At 37.0% G+C, this 20,612-nt stretch overlaps 1 protein-coding gene across 4 annotated transcripts in view; it reads right to left on the minus strand.

Moving 5' to 3' along the window:
• Nucleotides 1-236: 236 nt before the first annotated feature.
• The window catches only part of LOC135698664 (GATA-binding factor A-like), a 444,653-nt gene continuing 424,277 nt past the window's right edge, over nt 237-20,612 (minus strand). For 2 of the 4 annotated variants that reach the window (XM_065218740.1, XM_065218737.1), the window contains exons 2-5: nt 9,712-9,816; nt 9,179-9,357; nt 8,763-9,018; nt 237-1,148 (exon numbers count right to left, since the gene is read on the minus strand). In XM_065218740.1, coding sequence (XP_065074812.1) covers nt 466-1,148; nt 8,763-9,018; nt 9,179-9,357; nt 9,712-9,769 — 1,176 coding nt within the window. In that variant the 5' untranslated portion in view covers nt 9,770-9,816 and the 3' untranslated portion in view covers nt 237-465. Of the gene's footprint in view, nt 1,149-8,762; nt 9,019-9,178; nt 9,358-9,697; nt 9,817-20,612 lie in introns of all 4 variants that reach the window. The other 2 variants (XM_065218738.1, XM_065218739.1) reach the window with 2 other exon arrangements.

The following is a 20,612-nucleotide window of genomic DNA, read 5'->3' on the forward strand; positions in this document are numbered from 1 at the left end:
ATAGGTAAATAATTCTTTCTTTAGTCAATACTGTCAATAGGAGATGTACGCTTATATTTTTCCCTACTGATCTTATCTCACTAATAGTACGAACTTGAAATGCAGTTCATTTCATTCCATTTCAATCAGCAAACTTGTACGCTGCTAAAAGACATCTATCACGATATTTTCGAATATATTTAACCAAAATCTTCTTGGAAACTTCATGTGATCACTGCTTTAAAAAAATCTTATAGGGATGATACCTTACATGTTTCTAATCAATCGTTATACAATCTGTCATTTATCGATACAATTTTGCTCAGATAAATTTTATCTGCCGTAAGTCTTTTCGCCTAATAGTGGGATCGATTATCTACACAAAGCTATCACCTAAAATTAAGCAAGCAGTAAAAGCGAGGAACTTAACTGGATTAAGTACTACTACGGATCGTATAGAATCAGAAGCGTCTCTGCCTGTGATGCCTAGGATGAGGCCATTAGTTTGGCCGCTTGTATAACATTATGCTGGTGGTGGTACCCAGCGAGATCGGCAGCCGTACTGTGATGATGGTGGTGATGGTGTGTATGAGGTAGGGCTCCATTGACCGTTCCGCCCATGCCGGAATGGGGACTGTGATGAGAGTGTAATGATCCAAATGTGCCTCCAAAGTATCCACTCTGGAGGCAGTTGTTCATGTAGTCACCGTAGCCATTGGAACCCATCGAGGTAGGAGTCGAAGAAGCCAGCGGGTTGGATTCCGATTTGATCTGACCAAACGGTGAAGAACCTATGCTGGTGCCGGTGTTATGCATGTAGCTGTTTGCTGCTGAATGGTGACTTGTATTGGACGTTGGAGTTGCATAGAGGTGAGAAGTGTTGTGTGATTGGTGTTGAGATGACGAAGCCGTTCCGTTGCCATTACCACCACCGCCACCCAACGTTCCTGCTGTGGACAGCGAGGAGAGATCATATTTACCACCGAGGTTCAACGACGTGACATGGTGAGATGATGCTAGCGATGAAGGAAGGTTATACGACTGGTGATGGTGATGATGGTGTGGCGAAATGTGGAGAGATCTCAGCGGAGGCGATGTCAGATTCGGAGTTTTCGGACTAACTGATAGGTTTTTGGAGTTTCCATTGCGATCGGTTTGCAGGTGAGATCCTGTGAATGAAAAAAATTAAAAACTATCAGACAATGCGTTTGCGAATTACAGCTAACTTTATCGTCCAAGGTTCTGAATGACTAAAAATAACTGAAAGAGTAATCAAGAACTAAACCATTACGGATTTCAGGCTATTAATTGGGAATATTCCTGGAAATTTACCAAATATTATGTGACCCGATCCCGGGAAACACATTTTTTACAGATGATAGGCTAAATAAAATATGAATTTTGAATAAAAATAGACCGAATCAAGCGAGAAATCATCACAGAGAAATTTACTCCATGTACAACTATCGACAGAAGAAGCGAAACTTCCAAAGGAAACTTATATAAAACTCTTTGAAGAAGTTGGAAAACTAGGTGAAGTGACAGGCTCGGTAGCTTAGTGGTTACCGTTTCTGCGTACTGAGCAGAAGGTTTGGGAGCTCAATCGCAGGCCCGTCCCCTTCTTTGCAATTTTTCACTATGCCTTATTATATCCCCATTGCTATTATAAATCTGTCAGCAACGTTTACCAAAAGTATCCTATGGCTTTACCGTCCTCACTAACAAACCTCCAAAACTTCTGTGGCACTTATGAGAGGTCATAGAGTTCGCTCCACTTGTCTTAAGTAAGTTTCCAACAAGCAATCCTTCCCATCCTCAGCAGTTCCAAGGGCGTGGCCAGAACAGTTCTCGATTGATGGAGATAGTGCTACTCCCATCTAAGGAGGCCGAGATAAAACCCTAACCTCGGTCAATACGGTAACGGACGGAGGTAGCAATACTCTCTCAAACAATGGTCTAGGACTTGTACCACCTAGAGTCGGTGTATAATGAGTCACGCCAAGAGTGAAACCAAGTCTACCTATTGAACTGTCAAACCGGCTACCTATCGTGCAAAGTAAATAAACATTACGATGCTATGAAAGGTCCACGAAAGGTATTGCAATAAAATATAAAATATAATCGAAGAAATGAGCATAAACACGCAGTGAGCGTTAAATTGTTATGGGATTCGCTCGGTAAGGATTAGTTATGAGAATTTCTACTATTTTTTGTTAAGATATAACTGCTGGAACTTTTTTAAGCTGAAGCCAATGAATCCAATTGCTCTGGAATTAGGACCAGTGAACTGTACCACGGCAAAGTGAAATTTTCTTAGTGAAAAGCCGGAAGATCAACCCTAATGAATGTTGCAGGAATTATTGTTTATAATTTAATTTTATAACTAATATTGTTGCTTGTGTTATAGTATATTGTATGGATAGGTAATTTTAATGAATAAAATCTAGATTTTCAATTTGGAAAGTAAAATTTAAAAACATCCATCAAAAGTGAAATTGAAAAACAAAACAATAATTACCATGCCATAGTAAAACATCATAGAGCATAGTAAATTCAACAATTATTTTATAGCAGAATGTACCTAAGCCAATGTACAAACCCGTACTAAAAATGAGAGCATTCTCAGTTGGAAATACAATAAACTGAGAATGTTTACTGAACAGTATTTTTGACTACACTTGTGCTCGTTGTGAACACATGATGTAGTCTGCAAAAAAACATAGGTACGTTACGTTTAATTTAAACCACCAATATGGTAGATTCTACTGCACCATTCCTTTCCGTGTACGAATGCGAATGCAAAGTCGAAAAAATACTTCCATTGCAAGTTTTAGGAAACTTCCAAAGGAAGCTGGCAGAAAAACCATCTGGGATAATTCCAAAGAAAGAATTCAAGAATAAATTTTTAGAAGGAGACAAAAAAAAAGTAAAGGTGTCACCCCAGCAGGCCCAATCTCAGTCGGCGCCGCTGGGATGTTCTGAGGCATAATATCTCTGATCATCCTTCGGAAGGGAAGCAAAGCCGTTGGTCCCCGGTTCATGAGTTGATGGGTCCAGGTGTGGGAGCTGCCTCACTGGCGTCGGTAGCATTGGTGCTCAACACGGATAACAAGATCGACGGAAAACAAATCAAGTAAAAAAAAAAGTTCGTATAAGTTTGGAGAAAGCTGGAGAAAAACTAATGGCGATGATAGAAGAAACTCCCGAGGGAAGTCAGAAGACACCGTGAGATGCTAAAAAAAATCAAGGGAAAGTAGAACGACACTTCCAGCGGCAGGAAGAAGAAATGTCAACCCCCTGTTCCCCACTGCTCTTTCAATGCGTTTTGAGTTCCCCAACAACTGCGCAAAATTTGATCAAATTAGGTTATGATCTCGATTTGCGGGAGAATTTTAAATTTTGTATAGGAAACGAAACTATTCTATAATTCATTTGCTAACCAAAGTGCTTAGATTAAATTTTACATTTTTAAAAAATTCTAACAATCCCCACCCAATTAACAGATATGTACATAATAGTTAAAAATGTTTAAAATATTTGCAGCACTTGAATTTACAAATAAAAAACTGCTATTATTTTGAACAATTTTACCTGGTGTCTCACTTTCCGGCAGGTGCTTCCAAAAATTTGGTATTTTGTAATCGTAAAATTGAACATATTTGTAGTTCTGTGCCGAACGTTTCAGCTCAAGTGATCATAAGTTAACAAAGTTACATCATGTCAAAGTTGACCATTTTGTATGAAAATCGGCATGCGCTGGTATTTTATCGAACACAACTGTACATGCTCATACGCCAGTAAGTATGCGCGGAGCCATAGGTCAAAATTAATACAATAATTACGTTTTTCTGAATAGTTTTCCCAATTTGGTGAAATTTGAGTAATATTTGAATTTTCGGCAAGCAAATGAATCGGTTCGTTTCATTTCCCATATAAAATTTCAAATTTTCCAGCAAATCCAGATCATAACGAAATTTGTTCTAATTTGACACCGTTGTTGGGGACCTCTAAACTGCCCTTTTCGGCATAACTGTCCCATTCGTAAAAACATCAAACCGAGAAAAATGCATTTGAAAGTTTTCATTGATTTCTTTTAATTTTAAACAATTCACTTTAAACAATTAGAGTTACCTCTATGGTAGTAGCATAGAGGTAACTCTAAGACCAAAAGGTCCCGAAGAAACGCGCTCAACTTTTTGGCTCAGCTCTGGTACTATCTTCGGTCCCAAGCTAATCGATGCACCCCTCGAAACATAGGAAAATCCACGAACCCCTAATTTTATCTGTCAAACTTTCATAGCTAATCAAAACAAACATAGTGTTGTACTAGAATTTCAACTAGAATGGGGTACGCTAATCGATTTGCTTGGGACCAATAGGCTAGTCAAGTAGTACAGCTTACATTAATCCATTGAATGATTATAAAAGTTTCGTGGTCATTTGATAGGGACTGACCGGTATTCAATGATGATGATGCAGTAGTTTTCAATTTTTTTTTCGACCTACTTTGAGAACTTTCATAAGCTCGCGCGACCTACCAATATTGAATACAGATTTTAGAACTGACTAGAATTGTCAAGGCCTGAAAAGGCTGAAATAGTATTTAAAATTGTCTAGAAATTCTTAAAAATAGTTTTAAAAACGCTGAAATAACCTTGAAAACGTCAAAACGCCAAAATCACTTTAAAAAAAAACGCCAAATAGCCACAAATCTTTGAAATGTCGTACCAATTGTTAGAATAATTCAGAAATCCAAAGCACCACTCTCATAATAATCATGAATGATATTGAAAATTCAAAGTGATTTTGAATCGCAAAATATTTAAGAATATTTCAGATCAGGGTGGCTAACCGTTCACCTTTTTTAAATTCCCGGGTTGTTCCAGGTTTATATAAAATAATTTTCCCGGTACATAAACATGTTTAAATGTTGTGTTCACGTACTTTTAAAAAATCTCAGTTTGGAACATGTTCCCTCATAATGTTCAATGATCACACGATATTAATTTATGGAGCAAAAATCAATTGTCACTCATCAATTGACGAAAGGATAAGTTTCAAGCCGAAAAATTTACACGTTATGTGATTTTAAAATATGCAGTGATATTTTGTGTGAATATTACCTACTAGATATTGGATTAATCAATGAGCCTTTTTGCCTACACCAAGTGCTTCTCGCTGTCAAAAATGTCAATTGGCATGGGGTTATTCAAATATGAAACCACCCCTGGAGAGGGCGGTCCTAGAATTTATGACAATACGTGTTATAGAGATTACTGACGTTTAACGCACGCACACTTGCGGGTGCATCGCCGTGTAAAGTTGTTTTATATTTTCCTCTGGCTAACCTAAAAAATGAATGAAATTAGATCTGTCAAAATGAGTTTTACAGCGATTTGTTATGTATTTTCCTCGGATTTTCACTAACACGCTCTCACATATCGCACCAATACAAACGGACGTGAAAATCTCTATAGCTTGATTGGAGTTGTAGAAAGCAGTGCCTGTTTTATCATTTACTATTACATGGAAGAAGTAGCGCCAGCCGGTGGAAACTAACGATTTTAAATTGGCTAACTACTTGACTGCCTATTGGTCCCAAGCAAATCGATTAACATACCCCATTCTAGTCGAATTTCTAGTACTACACTATGTTTGTTTTGATTCGCTAGGAAAGTTTGACAGGTAAAATGAGAGGTTCGTGGATTTTCCTATGTTGAACTTTGCTGAACTTTGAATTCCAGTATGTTCCCAAACGATATCAATGTCATTTGCGCCCTGACATTGAGGTGAGTGACATTCACAGATAAAAATTCTGAATTTTAATTGTGATGTATTCATTCATTCACGTAGACTTGTATTTCATTCCACGCAACCGAGCAACTTGCAAACAATGTTGTTTACAAAGATGGGCTGTATACAATCTTTGCTACATTGCATGAAATGTGTCAGAACTTTACATGATATATAATGTAAACGTATATGATATGTGACGCTCCATTTATGTGCATCATATTGAACAGAAATTTACACTACTTTTTCGAACTGTGTAGTTTTAAATTTAATAAAAAAAAAGAAGAAAAGAGACGAATCAGCTCAGGGTTGAAAGTCTCTATAATAAGAAAACGATTTATCGGAAAAAAAATGCACTGTGTGGAACTTTCAATAAATACAGTGAAATTTCCAATGGAAGCTTCTGGAAGCTTTTTCAAGTGATTTGAAATAGCCAGTGAAGTGGAATTTTTTTCTGGAAATATAGAAGAAACTACTAGAGGGAGCTGATAGAATATGTTGGGAAATAAACTTCCTGGAAAAGTCAGAAGGAATTTACAAAGAAAAAAGACCTTTCGTCCCCGTTGGAAGAAACTTTCAGAGAAAGTTTAAAGAAACTTCTACAGGATCTTCTCAGGTAGGTTGGAAGGAGCTTCCCAGATCAATCATATCCAGTGTCAATTAGAAGAATTTTTCAGAGCAAGTCTGGAAAAAAAAAACTGTCAGATGATTTTGGACAAATCTTCAGGAGGAAGCCAGAAGTACTTCTGGTGAAAGCCGGAATATACTTCTATAAGAAGTTGCAGGAATCTCCCAGTGGATGTCAGAAGAACCTCGAAGTCCTAATAATATTGGAACAAGCTTGCGCGGAAAGATGTATGAAAATTCCGGGTAAAGTCAGAAGGAATTCAGGAGTAGTCGGAAGACATATTCAGGGCAAATCAGAAAACACTTCCAGGAGAAGTCGGAAGAAACTTCCAGGGGATGTCAGAAAAATCTTTCAAAGGAAATCGGATGAAACTTCCGGAGGTAGTTAGAAGCAATTTACTGAAGGAAGTTAGAAAAAATCGGGGAAAGGTTAAAAAAATTAAACTTTCTGGAGTAGTTGTTACCGTAATGACTGGATTTTTTCAGCCCCATAAGATTAAGAATTTTATCGTTCAATAATGTCACACAACCGTAATTGAAAATCTTTTTCAAGATTTGGATGGAAGATGGATGCTTAAGGTACATATGAGTCAAATAGACTTAAGAATTTCATAAGACTCGACTCATGAAAGACACATGTGAATTTTATAAGCGCGACTTATGAGTCTAACATGAGGTAGCTCTTACACCGACAAACCGACACCGACAAAAACAATAAAATTTCTGACCAAAGCACACTACCGATATCTGGCTCCGCGTTCGCGGGAAATATTTAGCTAATCCATGCACCCGCATGCAAAAGTTATGAATTAGTTCGTGTCTGATCTATTTTGGACAAATTATTTTTATCTAGATAAAAAATCGTATGGTTTTAAAAGTTCGGATCACTGCACATTTAAATCGGCCGTTAACGATTTTCGGGTATAAGTCAGAATTAAGTGTCATGTCGGTTTGTCGGTGGCTTTTATACGGCCTTAGCCATTCCTTTTTCCAAGCGTTGACAGACGAGTGGTCCAGTATCAGGAACCGTAATCTCATCGTCCATGGTTCGATTCCAGTCTGCTCCGGTTTATTATTTTTATGCCGACATAATTATTCATAAGGCAGATTAATGAAATTTATTTATTTATTTCGTCAACCAACGTAGACTAGTAGTGGTACGAGGGGCATAGTGAGCATCCCGCAGTTTGGCTAATGGAAAATACTGAATACTGACGCCATCACAGTAATGTTTGAGGTTTCCATAATCTATTCAGCATATTCGATCTTCAGCAAACGGAACTTATGTCATGATATTTTAATGGATGTTTCCACCATGTTTACCTTTTAGCATAACTATCATATGTAGAATAACTATCATATGTAGAAAAACTATACCATAACCACCCAGCATAATTAAACCATTGATAATGGCTCTTGATTCAAAGGTATTTCAAATTTCATTGTTGCAAAATGTATCAATACGAAAATTAATTATAGAATCGACGTACACACTTCAATTTTTTCGCCGAGTTTCCAACAGCCGAGCAGTTCTGCAATTTATTTGGCTGAGATTCAGTAAAACAATTGCCGAGGCTCAGCTAACAAATAACAATTCGCTGAAATATCAGCTAACAAAAAGATATTTTGCAGAGATATCAGCAAAAGTAAATGCCGAGGTAATCTGCTGTTGGAGATTTTACCGAGCTAGATTAAGTGTGTAGAAATCTAAGTTGATTAACAAAAAAATAACGTTGCGTTGAAAATCTGTGCAAAATAAACCTGTCGACCTGTCGGTTCTTGGATTCCAAAATGGCGTGAATCATCGATTTTCGGTTTCTACTTGTCATCCCCGTTTCGAAAATATCCATATTGTAGGGGTATTCGACAGTTTCTCACAAACCGGAAGTCGCCATCTTGGATTCCAAAATGGCGTGAATCATCGATTTCCGACCTCTACATGTCGTTCCTATTCCGAAAATATGTACCCATATTGTCCGGTGAACCTAGTACACTTCCAAGTTGGTGAAGTAAGATGTAGTACACATCCAAATTTGTTTCCATTCCTCAGAAAACACTTAGAATTTGTTGGCTCTTCAACCGCGTTATTTAAAAAAAAAAAAACTGTGTGAAAAAGTGCGTTATTTCGAAAATTGTCGTAAAAAGACTTGAGTGTACTAAAGAATGAACTGTACATATTCGAGCCTAAATATTAACTGAATTAAATACTGTTAAATTATTTTAATGATTATCGGAATATTTGCGAAACAGGATAAGTTGGTGAAGTTAGCCATAAATTATTAACGATTGTTTTGATCACTTTTTGATTTGATTTGATGGTTGAACATTTAAAAAAAAAGCTTGCCATGAAACATCAAACTCACCATCGTTCATGTCGTCCTTTTTGCCGCCTACCAGGGCCATTACATCAGTCGCTCCGCCGGACCCCGCTTTCTTCGGTTTCCGCTTCCGCGTCTGTATGCCATCCTTGCGCATTGCCAGCGGTCGGTTGACACCGTGCAGTTTGAAATACAACCCACAGGCATTGCACACCGGTTCGCCGTCGTTGTTTCTTCTCCAGAGCGTCGTCGTACGCGTGCCACAATTAGTACAGCATAGACCCAACCGACGCGTCGCAGTCTGCAAGACAAATGAGAGAGAAAATCGTACTAAATTATTACAGTTTTTGCCTGGCATTTGCCTTTTAAAAGGGGAGAGCCAGTGGGGTTCGGATCTCTACTCAACAAGAGAGGATTGGGAGAAAGGAAGCTATTTTGTTATACAAAACTGGAATACTCACACTCACCAATCTCTTGCTTGGCTTTATCAAGGGACGATTCATACCGTTCATCTTATGATAGAGCCCGCATGCATTGCAGAGATAGTGACCGGTGCCGTCGCGACGCCAGAGTGGTGTTGAGATGGCCCCACAATTGACACACTCCCGTCCCTCGCCGAACTGGAAGTCCATTGCACTGTCTGTGTATGCGTGTTTTGTGTAGATGAATTTCGCGCCCGATCCACCCACGCCCAGCGCCATTGGTCGATTGCAATTAATTTATTTCACGCCAGGTCGAAGTTAAGGCCATTAATTAATCGAGTTTATTGGAGCAATTTAGTCGGACGAAGGACGCGTGCAATAACAACATTATTTTACATTTCAGTACAGCCCCCAGCAGGAAGGCAGAGAGTGTGTTTCATGATTGGTGTGGTAGTGGGTGGAATTTAGAACCGCCGCCGCAGTGGGAGAGTTATACGAATGAAAAAACGAGAAGGGGAAAGAGAAAATGCTTTAGTTAATTTATTCGCTAGTTATTACCTTTTTCAAATTACCATATGGTGACGTTCGCTGGAATCCGGTTGGGTCGTAGGCGCGCCAGGAGCCCATCATCACGTTTTGCGCGTAGAACTGAGGCGGCAGCTGGGTATGGGTCGTGGCTGATGTTTTATTTTCCCGATGAACATTTTGTCATGTTCCGATTCGCAAAGGGGATTTTCGTGTTTGTTGTCGGTTTCGGATTGAATCAGAAGGAGGAGAGAGGGGTAGAACAAAATGGAGAATGTTAAACGTGTGGCACGATTTCGGGATTAGCTAGTTAAGGGGAAGAAAACTGTAGCATAAATAATTTGAGCCAAATGGAACGAGTTTTTCAAAACTAATACAACGAATGGTTGCTTTTGCAGGTTTTGTTATGTATTTGCATGTCAAGGTCTAAATATACTAAGCTTATATTTTCTTAGATGCTGATGCATTAAATTATATAATAGGCACAGCAAAACAATTTTGACATTTCTTTCACGTAAAATTGTATTTCATTTCATGCAAACGAGCAACTTGTAAGCAATATTGTTTACAAAGATGGGCTTTTGTATAAATATGGGTAAAATTTCATGAAATGTCTCACACCTTTACACGACTTATAATGTGAACTTATATGACATGTGACGCTCCATTTATGTGCATCATATTGAACAGAAAATTACACTACTTTTTCCAACTGTGTGGCTAAATTACGGTTGATGATTTCAGACATTTTCATGTATACATTGTTTTATCCTTTTCATACATTGTCACTGCGACAGTTTCATGTAAACTTAGAAGTCAGTCAGTGACAGCAACTTACTCTGCGCCGGAAAAATGCACAGCAAAAAAATCTGAATTATAATTGTGATGTAAACATTCATTTTAAACTTGTATTTCATTTCACGGAAAGGAGCAAGTTGAAAGCAATCTTGTTTGCAAATGTGGGCTTTTGTATACAATATTTGCAAAATTTCATGAAATGTCTCAGAACTTTACACGATTTATAATGTAAACTTAGAAATTTTCAAACAAATTTTTACAAATTACACTACTTTTTCGAACTGTGTGGTTTTCAGAGTTTGATTAAGAATCACAAACACCTGCTCTAGTGTTTTCGAGCTATTTCACCCAAAGAACAAATCTATATAAACATTCATTCATTCATTTATTCGTCAATGACAAGTATTCACCTGGTAACCAAAGTGTGATTTCTTCCATTATGTGTCACATAATTGTTATCCAAGTAGTTCAGGACATAGATGTTTGTTCACTTTAACAGCTCCATGTAATTGTTTTGCTCATGTTATTTAACTTCGTTAAACATTTAACTAATACAAAAATTTGCACATGTTCGTCACTGACAATTGACACGGTTTGCCTTGGCGATGACTGTTAGCTCAAATGAGTGACCAAAGCAGAATTTTGAATATCGCCGTGTATTGGCGAGATTTTGCAGCACTGTTAGCAGCTAATCTAAAATCACTCATCAACTTATACCCAACTGTTACATATACAATTCATAGGGGGATCCAAGAGAATGTCTAATAGATTTTCAAATAAAGTACCTCAAAACAGTTTTGCTATTTTCATGACATTTTTTTCAATTGCTTGCAGAACAAGTAATTAACATCACATTGAAATGCAAAACACTTTAAATCCATCTGTTTTGAACAGTAGTTTGATTCAATGCGCAAAACATTTGAACTGATAGTGAAAGATTTTCAACATTTCAAAGTTTGAAATACTAAAAATCAACGTGTATAACACATTGAATCAAAGTGAAATACACTTTAAATAAATGTTATAGTGCATTTTAAAAATTTCTATAAGACGAATGTGCTTTTTTCAGTCTACTCAAATAAAGTACTCAAAATATGAAGAAACATTCTAGAAAACATCAAAATACTACACTCAATAGTTTCGTCGCAAATAGCAATGTCCCACTTTTTTTTTTTTTTTTCTTTTTTTTTTTTTTTTTTTTTTTTTTTTTTTAACTCTTTATTTGTTCCAAATTCAAAATAAATTACATTTCATTTTAACCTAGGTGCTCCAGTTACTGCAGTAACGTACCAGCCTTAATTGTTATGATATATATCTAAGTGTTTTTACATTGTTCATGTCTTGGCAATTCAGTATTTTAAACAGGTTTTTTAACCTGCATGTCAGTATAACAATTGATATCTTAAAACTAAAAACTAAAACTAAATCTTATCTAAGTATAAAGGGAATTAATCGTTGCAATTGAGGATTGCAACGATTTTTGCCTGAAATTATTAATTATTTTGTTGGACATTTGTGCTAAAGTCTCAACATTCGAAATTCTATGTACTTCGGTTGTACTGTACCAGGGAGGCAACTTCAAAATCATTTTCAGAATTTTGTTCTGAATCCTTTGAAGTGCTTTTTTCCTGGTAGTGCAGCAACTAGACCATATTGGCACAGCGTAAAGCATGGCCGGTCTAAAAACTTGTTTAAATATTAGAAGTTTATTCGTCAGGCAAAGTTTGGATTTCCTGTTTATAAGAGGATACAAACATTTTATATATTTGTTACATTTGGCTTGAATGCCCTCAATGTGATCTTTAAAAGTTAATTTTTGGTCAAGTATTAATCCAAGATATTTCACTTGGTTTGACCAGGAAATTGGAACTCCGTTCATAGTGACTATGTGACTACTACTAGGTTTCAAAAACGAAGCTCTAGGCTTATGTGGAAATATTATAAGTTGAGTTTTGGAAGCGTTGGGAGAAATCTTCCATTTTTGTAAATAAGAAGAGAAAATATCTAAACTTTTCTGCAGTCTGCTGCAAATAACACGAAGACTTCTTCCTTTAGCGGAAATGCCTGTGTCATCAGCGAACAAAGATTTGTGGCAACCCTGAGGCAAATCAGGGAGGTCCGAAGTGAAAATGTTATACAATATAGGCCCAAGAATGCTACCCTGAGGAACTCCTGCCCTAACAGGTAGTCGATTAGATTTGGAATTTTGATAATTTACTTGAAGAGTTCTGTCAGTTAAATAATTTTGAACTAATTTCATAATATAAAGTGGAAAATTAAACTTTTTCAATTTAGCAATCAAACCTTCATGCCAAACACTGTCGAATGCTTTTTCTATGTCTAGAAGAGCAACTCCAGTTGAGTGGCCTTCAGATTTGTTTGAACGAATTAAATTGTTAACTCTTAAGAGTTGATGAGTAGTTGAATGCCCATGGCGAAATCCAAACTGCTCATCTGCAAAAATTGAGTTCGTATTGATGTGAAACATCATTCTATTCAAAATTATCTTTTCAAAAAGTTTACTTATTGAAGAAAGCAAACTTATTGGGCGGTAGCTAGAAGCTTCAGCTGGATTTTTATCCGGCTTCAAAATTGGAACAACTTTTGCATTTTTCCATTTATCAGGAAAGTATGCCAAATGGAAACATCTGTTAAATAATTTTACCAAGAAAGACAAGGTACTCTCTGGGAGTTTTTTGATGAGGATATAGAAAATTCCATCATCACCTGGAGCTTTCATATTTTGAAAATTTTTAGTTATAGACCTTACTTCGTCCAAATCAGTCCCCCAGGAATCATCAAAAATATTTTCCCGAGAGAAAATATTCAGAAAATCCCGAGCAACCTGATTCTCAATAGGACTAGTAAGACCCAAACTGAAATTATGGGAACTCTCGAATTGCTTAGCAAGTTTCTGAGCTTTTTCCAAATTTGTGATCAAAATTTTACCACCTTCTTTAAGCGCTGGAATAGGCTCTTGAGGTTTTTTCAAAATTTTTGTGAGTTTCCAAAAGGGTTTGGAACTCGGGTCTAATTTAGAAATATTATTTTCAAAAGTTTTGTTCCTCAGGGCAGAGAATCGCTTTTTAATTTGTTTTTGCAAATCCCGCCAGATAACTTTTAAGAGATTCAAGAGCATAATTAATTTCATCTTTGGTTTGCAAAGGAATGTTTGGATCGAAGTTATATTCCATAAATGTTCGATACTGCTCCCAATCAGCTCTATGGTAATTGAAAGTAGAGCTGTTGGGATTACAAATTATTTCTTGGGATATTTCAAAAGTTACTGGAAGGTGATCAGAACCGAAGTCAGCATGGGTAACCAATTGGCTACAAAGTTGACATGAATCAGTTAAGACCAAATCAATAGTGGAGGGATTTCTTGCAGAAGAAAAGCATGTTGGGCTGTTTGGATATTGAATAGTGTAATAACCTGCAGAACAATCATCAAACAGAATATTACCATTGAAATTGCTTTGAGCATTATTCCATGAGCGGTGTTTTGCATTAAAATCACCAATAATGAAGAATTTAGACCTATGACGGGTAAGTTTCTGGAGGTCACCCTTGAGAAAATTCTTTTGCTGGCCTACGCATTGGAATGGCAAATAGGCAGCTATAAACGTAAGTTGTCCAAATTTTGTTTCAACAGAAACCCCCAAAGTTTCAAAAACTTTGGTTTCAAATGAAGAAAGAATTTTATGTTTGATTCGTCTATGAATAATGATGGCAACGCCACCACAGGGTCCATCAAGACGATCATTTCTATAAATCAAGTAATTTGCGTCCTTCTTAACCTTATGGGCAGGTTTAAGGAACGTTTCAGTTATAACGGCAATATGCACGTTATGAACTCTCAAAAAGTTAAATAGCTCGTCTTCATTATCTTTAAGAGATCGAGCATTCCAATTTACAATATTTAATGCTTTAAAATCCATTACTGAATTTTAAAGTCATGACAATATTATTTGCAAATTTTACTCCAGTTTGAATAGCATCAAACATGGAGTTAGATTTAAGCATATCAGAAATCATGTCAATTAATGAATTCTGTAAAAATTCCATTTTGGGGGCAGTAATGCTTCCTAAGTCAAAATTGTCAAAATTTCCGTTAGAACGTTGGTTAGTATTTTGATTTCTACCCGCTGCAATAGCAGCATAGGTAGCTCCATTAACTCGCTGAACATTGTTAGCAGCGAGGGGAGTAGGTACAGATGAAACATTTGAAGCAGGGGTGATATTTGTACCTACGGGTACGAATGTAGAATTTGTTCCTCGCTGACCGTTGTTAACAGCAGAGGAATGTGTACCTGGTCGGAAACGTGGAGCGCTTCCTACCTGACGGTTAGAACGAGATTGTAGGATCGCTTTGCGAGTCTTACATTCCCAAAAATTGGATTTGTGGTTTTCACCACAATTTGAACATTTAAATTTCTTAGGATCTTCCTTCACAGGACAGTCGTCCTTTGCGTGAGAGGAATCACCACAATTCATGCATTTAGCTGGCATGTAGCAATTTTTAGTTCCGTGACCCCATCCCTGGCACTTACGGCACTGGGTGAGGTTTTGGAAATTTCCTCCAGTCTTCCTGAAGTGTTCCCACTTCACTCGGACATAGAGCATAAGGCTAGCTTTTTCTAAGGCCTTAAGGTTGTTTAGTTCACTAGACTTGAAGTGAACTAAATAAAAATCATTAGAAATCCCGTTGCGCGAATCGCCAGGACGGGATTTCATTTTCATTTTGATTACTTGGAGTGGCACAACTTCAAGTAATTTTGCCAGTTCATCTTTGATCTGATCCAGGGATTCACCACTGGGCAGTCCTTTCATGACAACCTTGAACACACGTTCAGTTTTGGTGTCGTAAGTAAAAAATTTGTGCTTCTTCTCAGTAAGATACTTGAGAAGACATTTAAATCCGTCCAAGGTTTCAGCCAATACACGGCATTCACCCCGACGTCCAATTTGTAGTGAAAACTTAACTTTCACGAAATTCAAAAGTTCCATGCGAAGAGCATGGAAATCGGTAGTGGTTATCACAATAGGGGGAATCTTTTCCTTCTTGGCATTAAGCCGGGAAAGTTTACTAGAATTTTTCTTGGATGATGGATCATTCTCATCATCCGTGAGCAAATCAAATTGATTACTCAAATTAATTTCATCAGAAGGGGGGTCAAGAGTTTGCCCCTTTCTTTTGCGTTTAGGCGCCATGGCGGCAGTAAATTTTTATCCAAATCGACTTCCAAGCAGATTATTATAAGAATCTGAAGGATCGAAGAGGAATTTTCCAAATCGATATCCAAGAAGGATTACCTCGGGTAGGGTCCAAACAAGGATCGAAGAGGAATAAGAGTTGAACAAGGTAGAAAATTTTTACAGGTTGAGCACTGAAAAGTGCTGTTTAAATTTGTTGTAGCTTTAGGTAGTAGTAACACTTCCTTCAGCAAAAAGCAAATAGATCCGCACGGCAAGAGAGCACGATGCGGACTGAGCAATGTCCCACTGTTTTTGATTTCAACGAGGCGAAATCGAGTAAATGCGAGCCGTCGTCCTTGTCGAAAAAATGAAGCTACATGATTTCAGAGAAATTGGGCAGCTCCAGGTCTCGAGAGGGGTTCACAATTTCTGGTTCAAGGTGCTGACCGTAGCACATTCCAAGATGGTTGAGTTTTTCAATAAGGTACTACATGAGCCTCACACACTACCGGAATTCGCCACCCAAGTGCTACCTTTCCTGCTTTTCAAGGCAAGTAATATGGCAGACACATCCATGTACAAGCCAATCACCTATTTATCGAGCATCGCCATATGAAAAATTAGCGCTAGATTTGGCGTAAATTTAAACGATATTTCATTTCAATTTAAGCGCAATATCGCATAGATCATCAATTGTGTTGATGAAATGAAATGAAATGTGAAATTAAGTTGGACAGTTGGGTAGGAGATGGGTCAGGATTCGCAATCTCACCAAATCAGTCCAAGTGAATCCTTTGCAAGCAGCTCTGTCAAGTTTGGTGTAGCAGTTCCGATCATATACCCGCCTTACGGGGATCAATCCACTGGTTGAATCCCTAACCGAGGAACAAAAAGGATGCAAGAAGAACACACGGGACTCACTAGCTAGACTAGAAAGACTAAGACTAGACCAACAGTGAGGCAGTCGTCTTTGGACAGGCAGTATTCAACCAGCGTATCCTCAGAATGGTTTACATTGACTACAGGAAAGCGTTTGACTCCGTACCACCCTCGGAAGCCATAGTATGAAACTTTAAGATGAAGGCTACCAGCCCCAAAATGAAAAAAAAAATCGGTACGTTTTTATTTTTCTAAAAATATTGGGAAAAATTCAAATCAGATCAAGAAAATCAGTTTCTTCCATAGATTTTTGTCAAAAATTACATGTCAATTTTTTTTCTATCTCGTCATGAAAAATGAACATTGGACTCTCAGCAAAACATAAAAGTCGATGTTTTGTGGTTTTTTGAGTCCAATTTTATGCCATAATGACTTAAAATGTTAAAATGTTTTTTTTTTTTTTTTTTCCTTTCGTTTGTTTTTTCCGTTGATCTTGTTTTCCGTGCTGAGCACCAATGCTACCGACGTGCCAGGAAGGCAGCTCCCACACCTGGACCCTACCTATCGACCCATCAACTCATGAACCGGGGACCAACGGCTTTACTTCCCATCCGAAGGAAGGCGTGATCAGAGATGTTATGCCTCAGAACATCCCGGCGGCGCCGACTGGGATTGAACCCAGGCCTGCTGGGGTGAGAGGTAATCACGCTTACCACTACACCACCGGCGCCGTTGTTAAAATGTTTTTGCACGTGAATTTTCTTTGAAAAATTAGAAAAAATGTGATTTTTTTTAGATTCCCCTTAAAATCACAAATGTCAGCTTTCACAAAGCAAAAAAATGAGTAGTTCCGCGCCAAATGAAGAATCGATTAAACTGGACATTTTCTGATTTAAATGAAAATTTGTATAATTTTTTGTTATGGTTATGGCTTATGGACAATCTTGCACATTTTTAAATAAATTAAAGCACGAAAACGGCACTTCTACGTCTAAAAGTGTGTTTTGGAAAAAATACACACGGTAACTTTTTTAAAGTTATTTTGAGTATTTTGTTTAAGTATTAAATACTCGAATATCTTACACTAATAAAAATCGACACATTTTTATTGGCGAATTTCCATGTGTCCACACATAAACAGAATCCACTCAGAAGTACACATGAAATGTATGAGTCAAATGAATAGTATGATGCGTTCCACGCCATTTCGACGTAAGTCCATTATTTATGATGATCTTGAGTTCCTAGTTGCGTCTTATAAAACTCTAACACCAGTGCGTCAAATAGACAGTGTCCATCTCCGGGTATTTTCTTAACGAGCATCACTCCATTGTCGTATCGTATGTGCTACATTTTGCTGCTCTCCTTTCACTTTTGCTTTGTTGACTCCACATGGTACCGGAAAAGATATAGATGCATACATTATTAGCAATGCTGTGATATAACCACAACGGGATGGTCGTTCAGAATGGTTGAACGGATATGAAATGAGGGAACATTTAAATATAATGCGATTTGAAGTATTTCAATGCAACATTCTATTTTTTGACTAATTATTATCTCATTGCAGCCATAAGGAATGTAACAAAATTGGGATATGTGATAATTTTTTTTTCCATGATTTATTTCCGTCGATCATTATCATAAACTTTGAGTTGACCTTATAGCTTTCTACAAAATCATGAACATCCATGACATTAATTGCTTTGTATATTTGGTTGAAGAATGAAGTGATTTTACTGTGCAACAATATTGAATATTGGTCATAGAATCTGAGGGATCCCCCGGTAGACCTTAAACGTCCGTAAAACGTTTGCATCATATGTGTGTTTGAGGGACTCTAACGAATTTTCTCTAGCACGATATGAAATACAACAAAGGGTGCACAGTTCGAAAAAGTAGTGTAAATTTCTGTTCAATATGATGCACATAAATGGAGCGTCACATACCATATACGTTTACAGTTGCTCGGTTGCGTGAAATGAAATACAAGTCTACGTGATGGAATGTTTACATCACAATTAAAATTCAGGATTTTTATCTGTGTGGTCATAGACTCTGAGTGTTCACTGGGTGATTCACTGGAGGACACGGAACATCTGTTAAATTGATAATACCATGAATTTGGTCTTGAAATGCAATAAAACATTCACTAGAATATTACCAAATACAACAATATATATTTTTCCTGATGTGAAACCCGGTTCCAACGGAACATATATGTTATGCAAAATTGTTAGGTTCATACATATATATTATTGCATTTCTTCTACAACATCATAGGATGCACCAAAGGGCAATTTTACAATCAAACCATACGTTTTAACCTAAAGTGATTTTTCTCTGCAGCTGAAGAAGATGATCAAAGTAGTAAGATCTTAATCATTTGCCACTTTTGCCACATTTTCCAGTTCCTTATAGAGCATTTTACGAAACGGCAGGATTTAGTTTGCCAGTCGGATTTTGAAGCTCATTCATGAGTTGAAAAGATTAGCAGAACCGTCTCGTTTGGAGTCGTATCACAGTGATGGTTTCATTGGATTAGTTTTCTAACGACTCATAGCGCTGACTTATTAGTATGTAGTTGAGAAAGAGAGAATCGCTAATGTAAAGCTCATTAATCATTTTATGCTGAATGTCACGAGTTCACATCGCATTCTGCGACTAGTATGCCTAGTGAATGACCTAAAAAGTTTTAAGTTCATATAATAAAAAAAACATTCATTTAAAAACTATTTGTAGAAATATAAACTGAAATAGCCCTATACTGATGTACACTTTTCAACAATGGCTCTTAAGAAATGATTCAAAAGGAAGATCTCCAAACATTAATTAATCCACCATTTTCTTTACACTGCAATCAATTCTACAGATGTTCAGTTCAGGACTTTTCGGTGACCATTCAGAGCCAATGATCAGATTATATATAAAAACCACCATTTTACTACATTCCATTTAGTTGCAATGAAAAATCAAGGCCTACTATGATCAAATTTACTAAGCAATAAATGTTACGAATGTTCCAGATCTTTCGGTGGGTCATCTGGTTGCCACTTACTAGCAATGACTGGCTAATATATCACAAATCACCATTTAACTACATTCCATATAGTATCAGAATAAATCAAGTCCTACTTCGATAAAATTTACACAGTAATCAATTTTACAGATGTTCCGAATCTTCTGGTGCACCATCTGGTGACCAGTCGGAACCAATGACAAGCTAATATATAAAAAAAACACCATTTTACTACACAGTTCGAAAAAGTAGTGTAAATTTCTGTTCAGTATGATGCACGAAAATGGAGCGTCACATATCATATAAGTTTACATTATATATCATGTAAAGTTCTGAGACATTTCATACAATGTAGTAAATATTGTATACAAAAGCTCATTGTTGTAAACAACATTGTTTACAAGTTGTTCGATTGCGTGAAATGAAATACAAGTTTACGTTAATTAATGTTTACATAACTATTAAAATTCAGAATTTTTATCTGTGTACGTTCCATAGAGTTACAGAGAAAAATCAAGGCCTACTGTAAACAAATGTACGCAGTAGTCAATTTCACGGATGTTCCGGATTTTTCGGTGGGCCATCTGGTTACAACTTGGAGCCGATGACCAGTTAATATATCAGAAAACACCATTTTCTCACATCGTATATAAATGCAGAGATAAATCAAGGCCTACTATGATTAAATTTACACAGCAATAAATGTTATGAATGTTCCAAATCTTACGGTGGGTCATCTGGAGGCTACTTAGAAGCAATGACTGGCTAATATATCAAATACCATTTTACTATATTCCATATCGTATCAGAACAAATCAAGGCCTACTTTGATCAAATTTACACAATTAATTTTACAGATGTTCCGAATCCTCTGGCGGACCATTTGGTGATCACTTGGAGCTAATGATCAGCTTATATGTCAAAAATCACCAATTTACTTCATTTCATATAGTTGTAGAGAATAATCAAGGTATATTTACTTTGATCAAAAATACGTAATAATCAAGATTATGGTTGATCCGGGTCAGGATTACCGATGTGCAACGGAATCATTTT

Source organism: Ochlerotatus camptorhynchus, unplaced genomic scaffold (assembly GCF_037179485.1).
Source record: "Ochlerotatus camptorhynchus isolate MF236.1 unplaced genomic scaffold, CSIRO-AGI_Acam_v1.1 ptg000093l, whole genome shotgun sequence".
NCBI lineage: Eukaryota > Metazoa > Arthropoda > Insecta > Diptera > Culicidae > Ochlerotatus > Ochlerotatus camptorhynchus.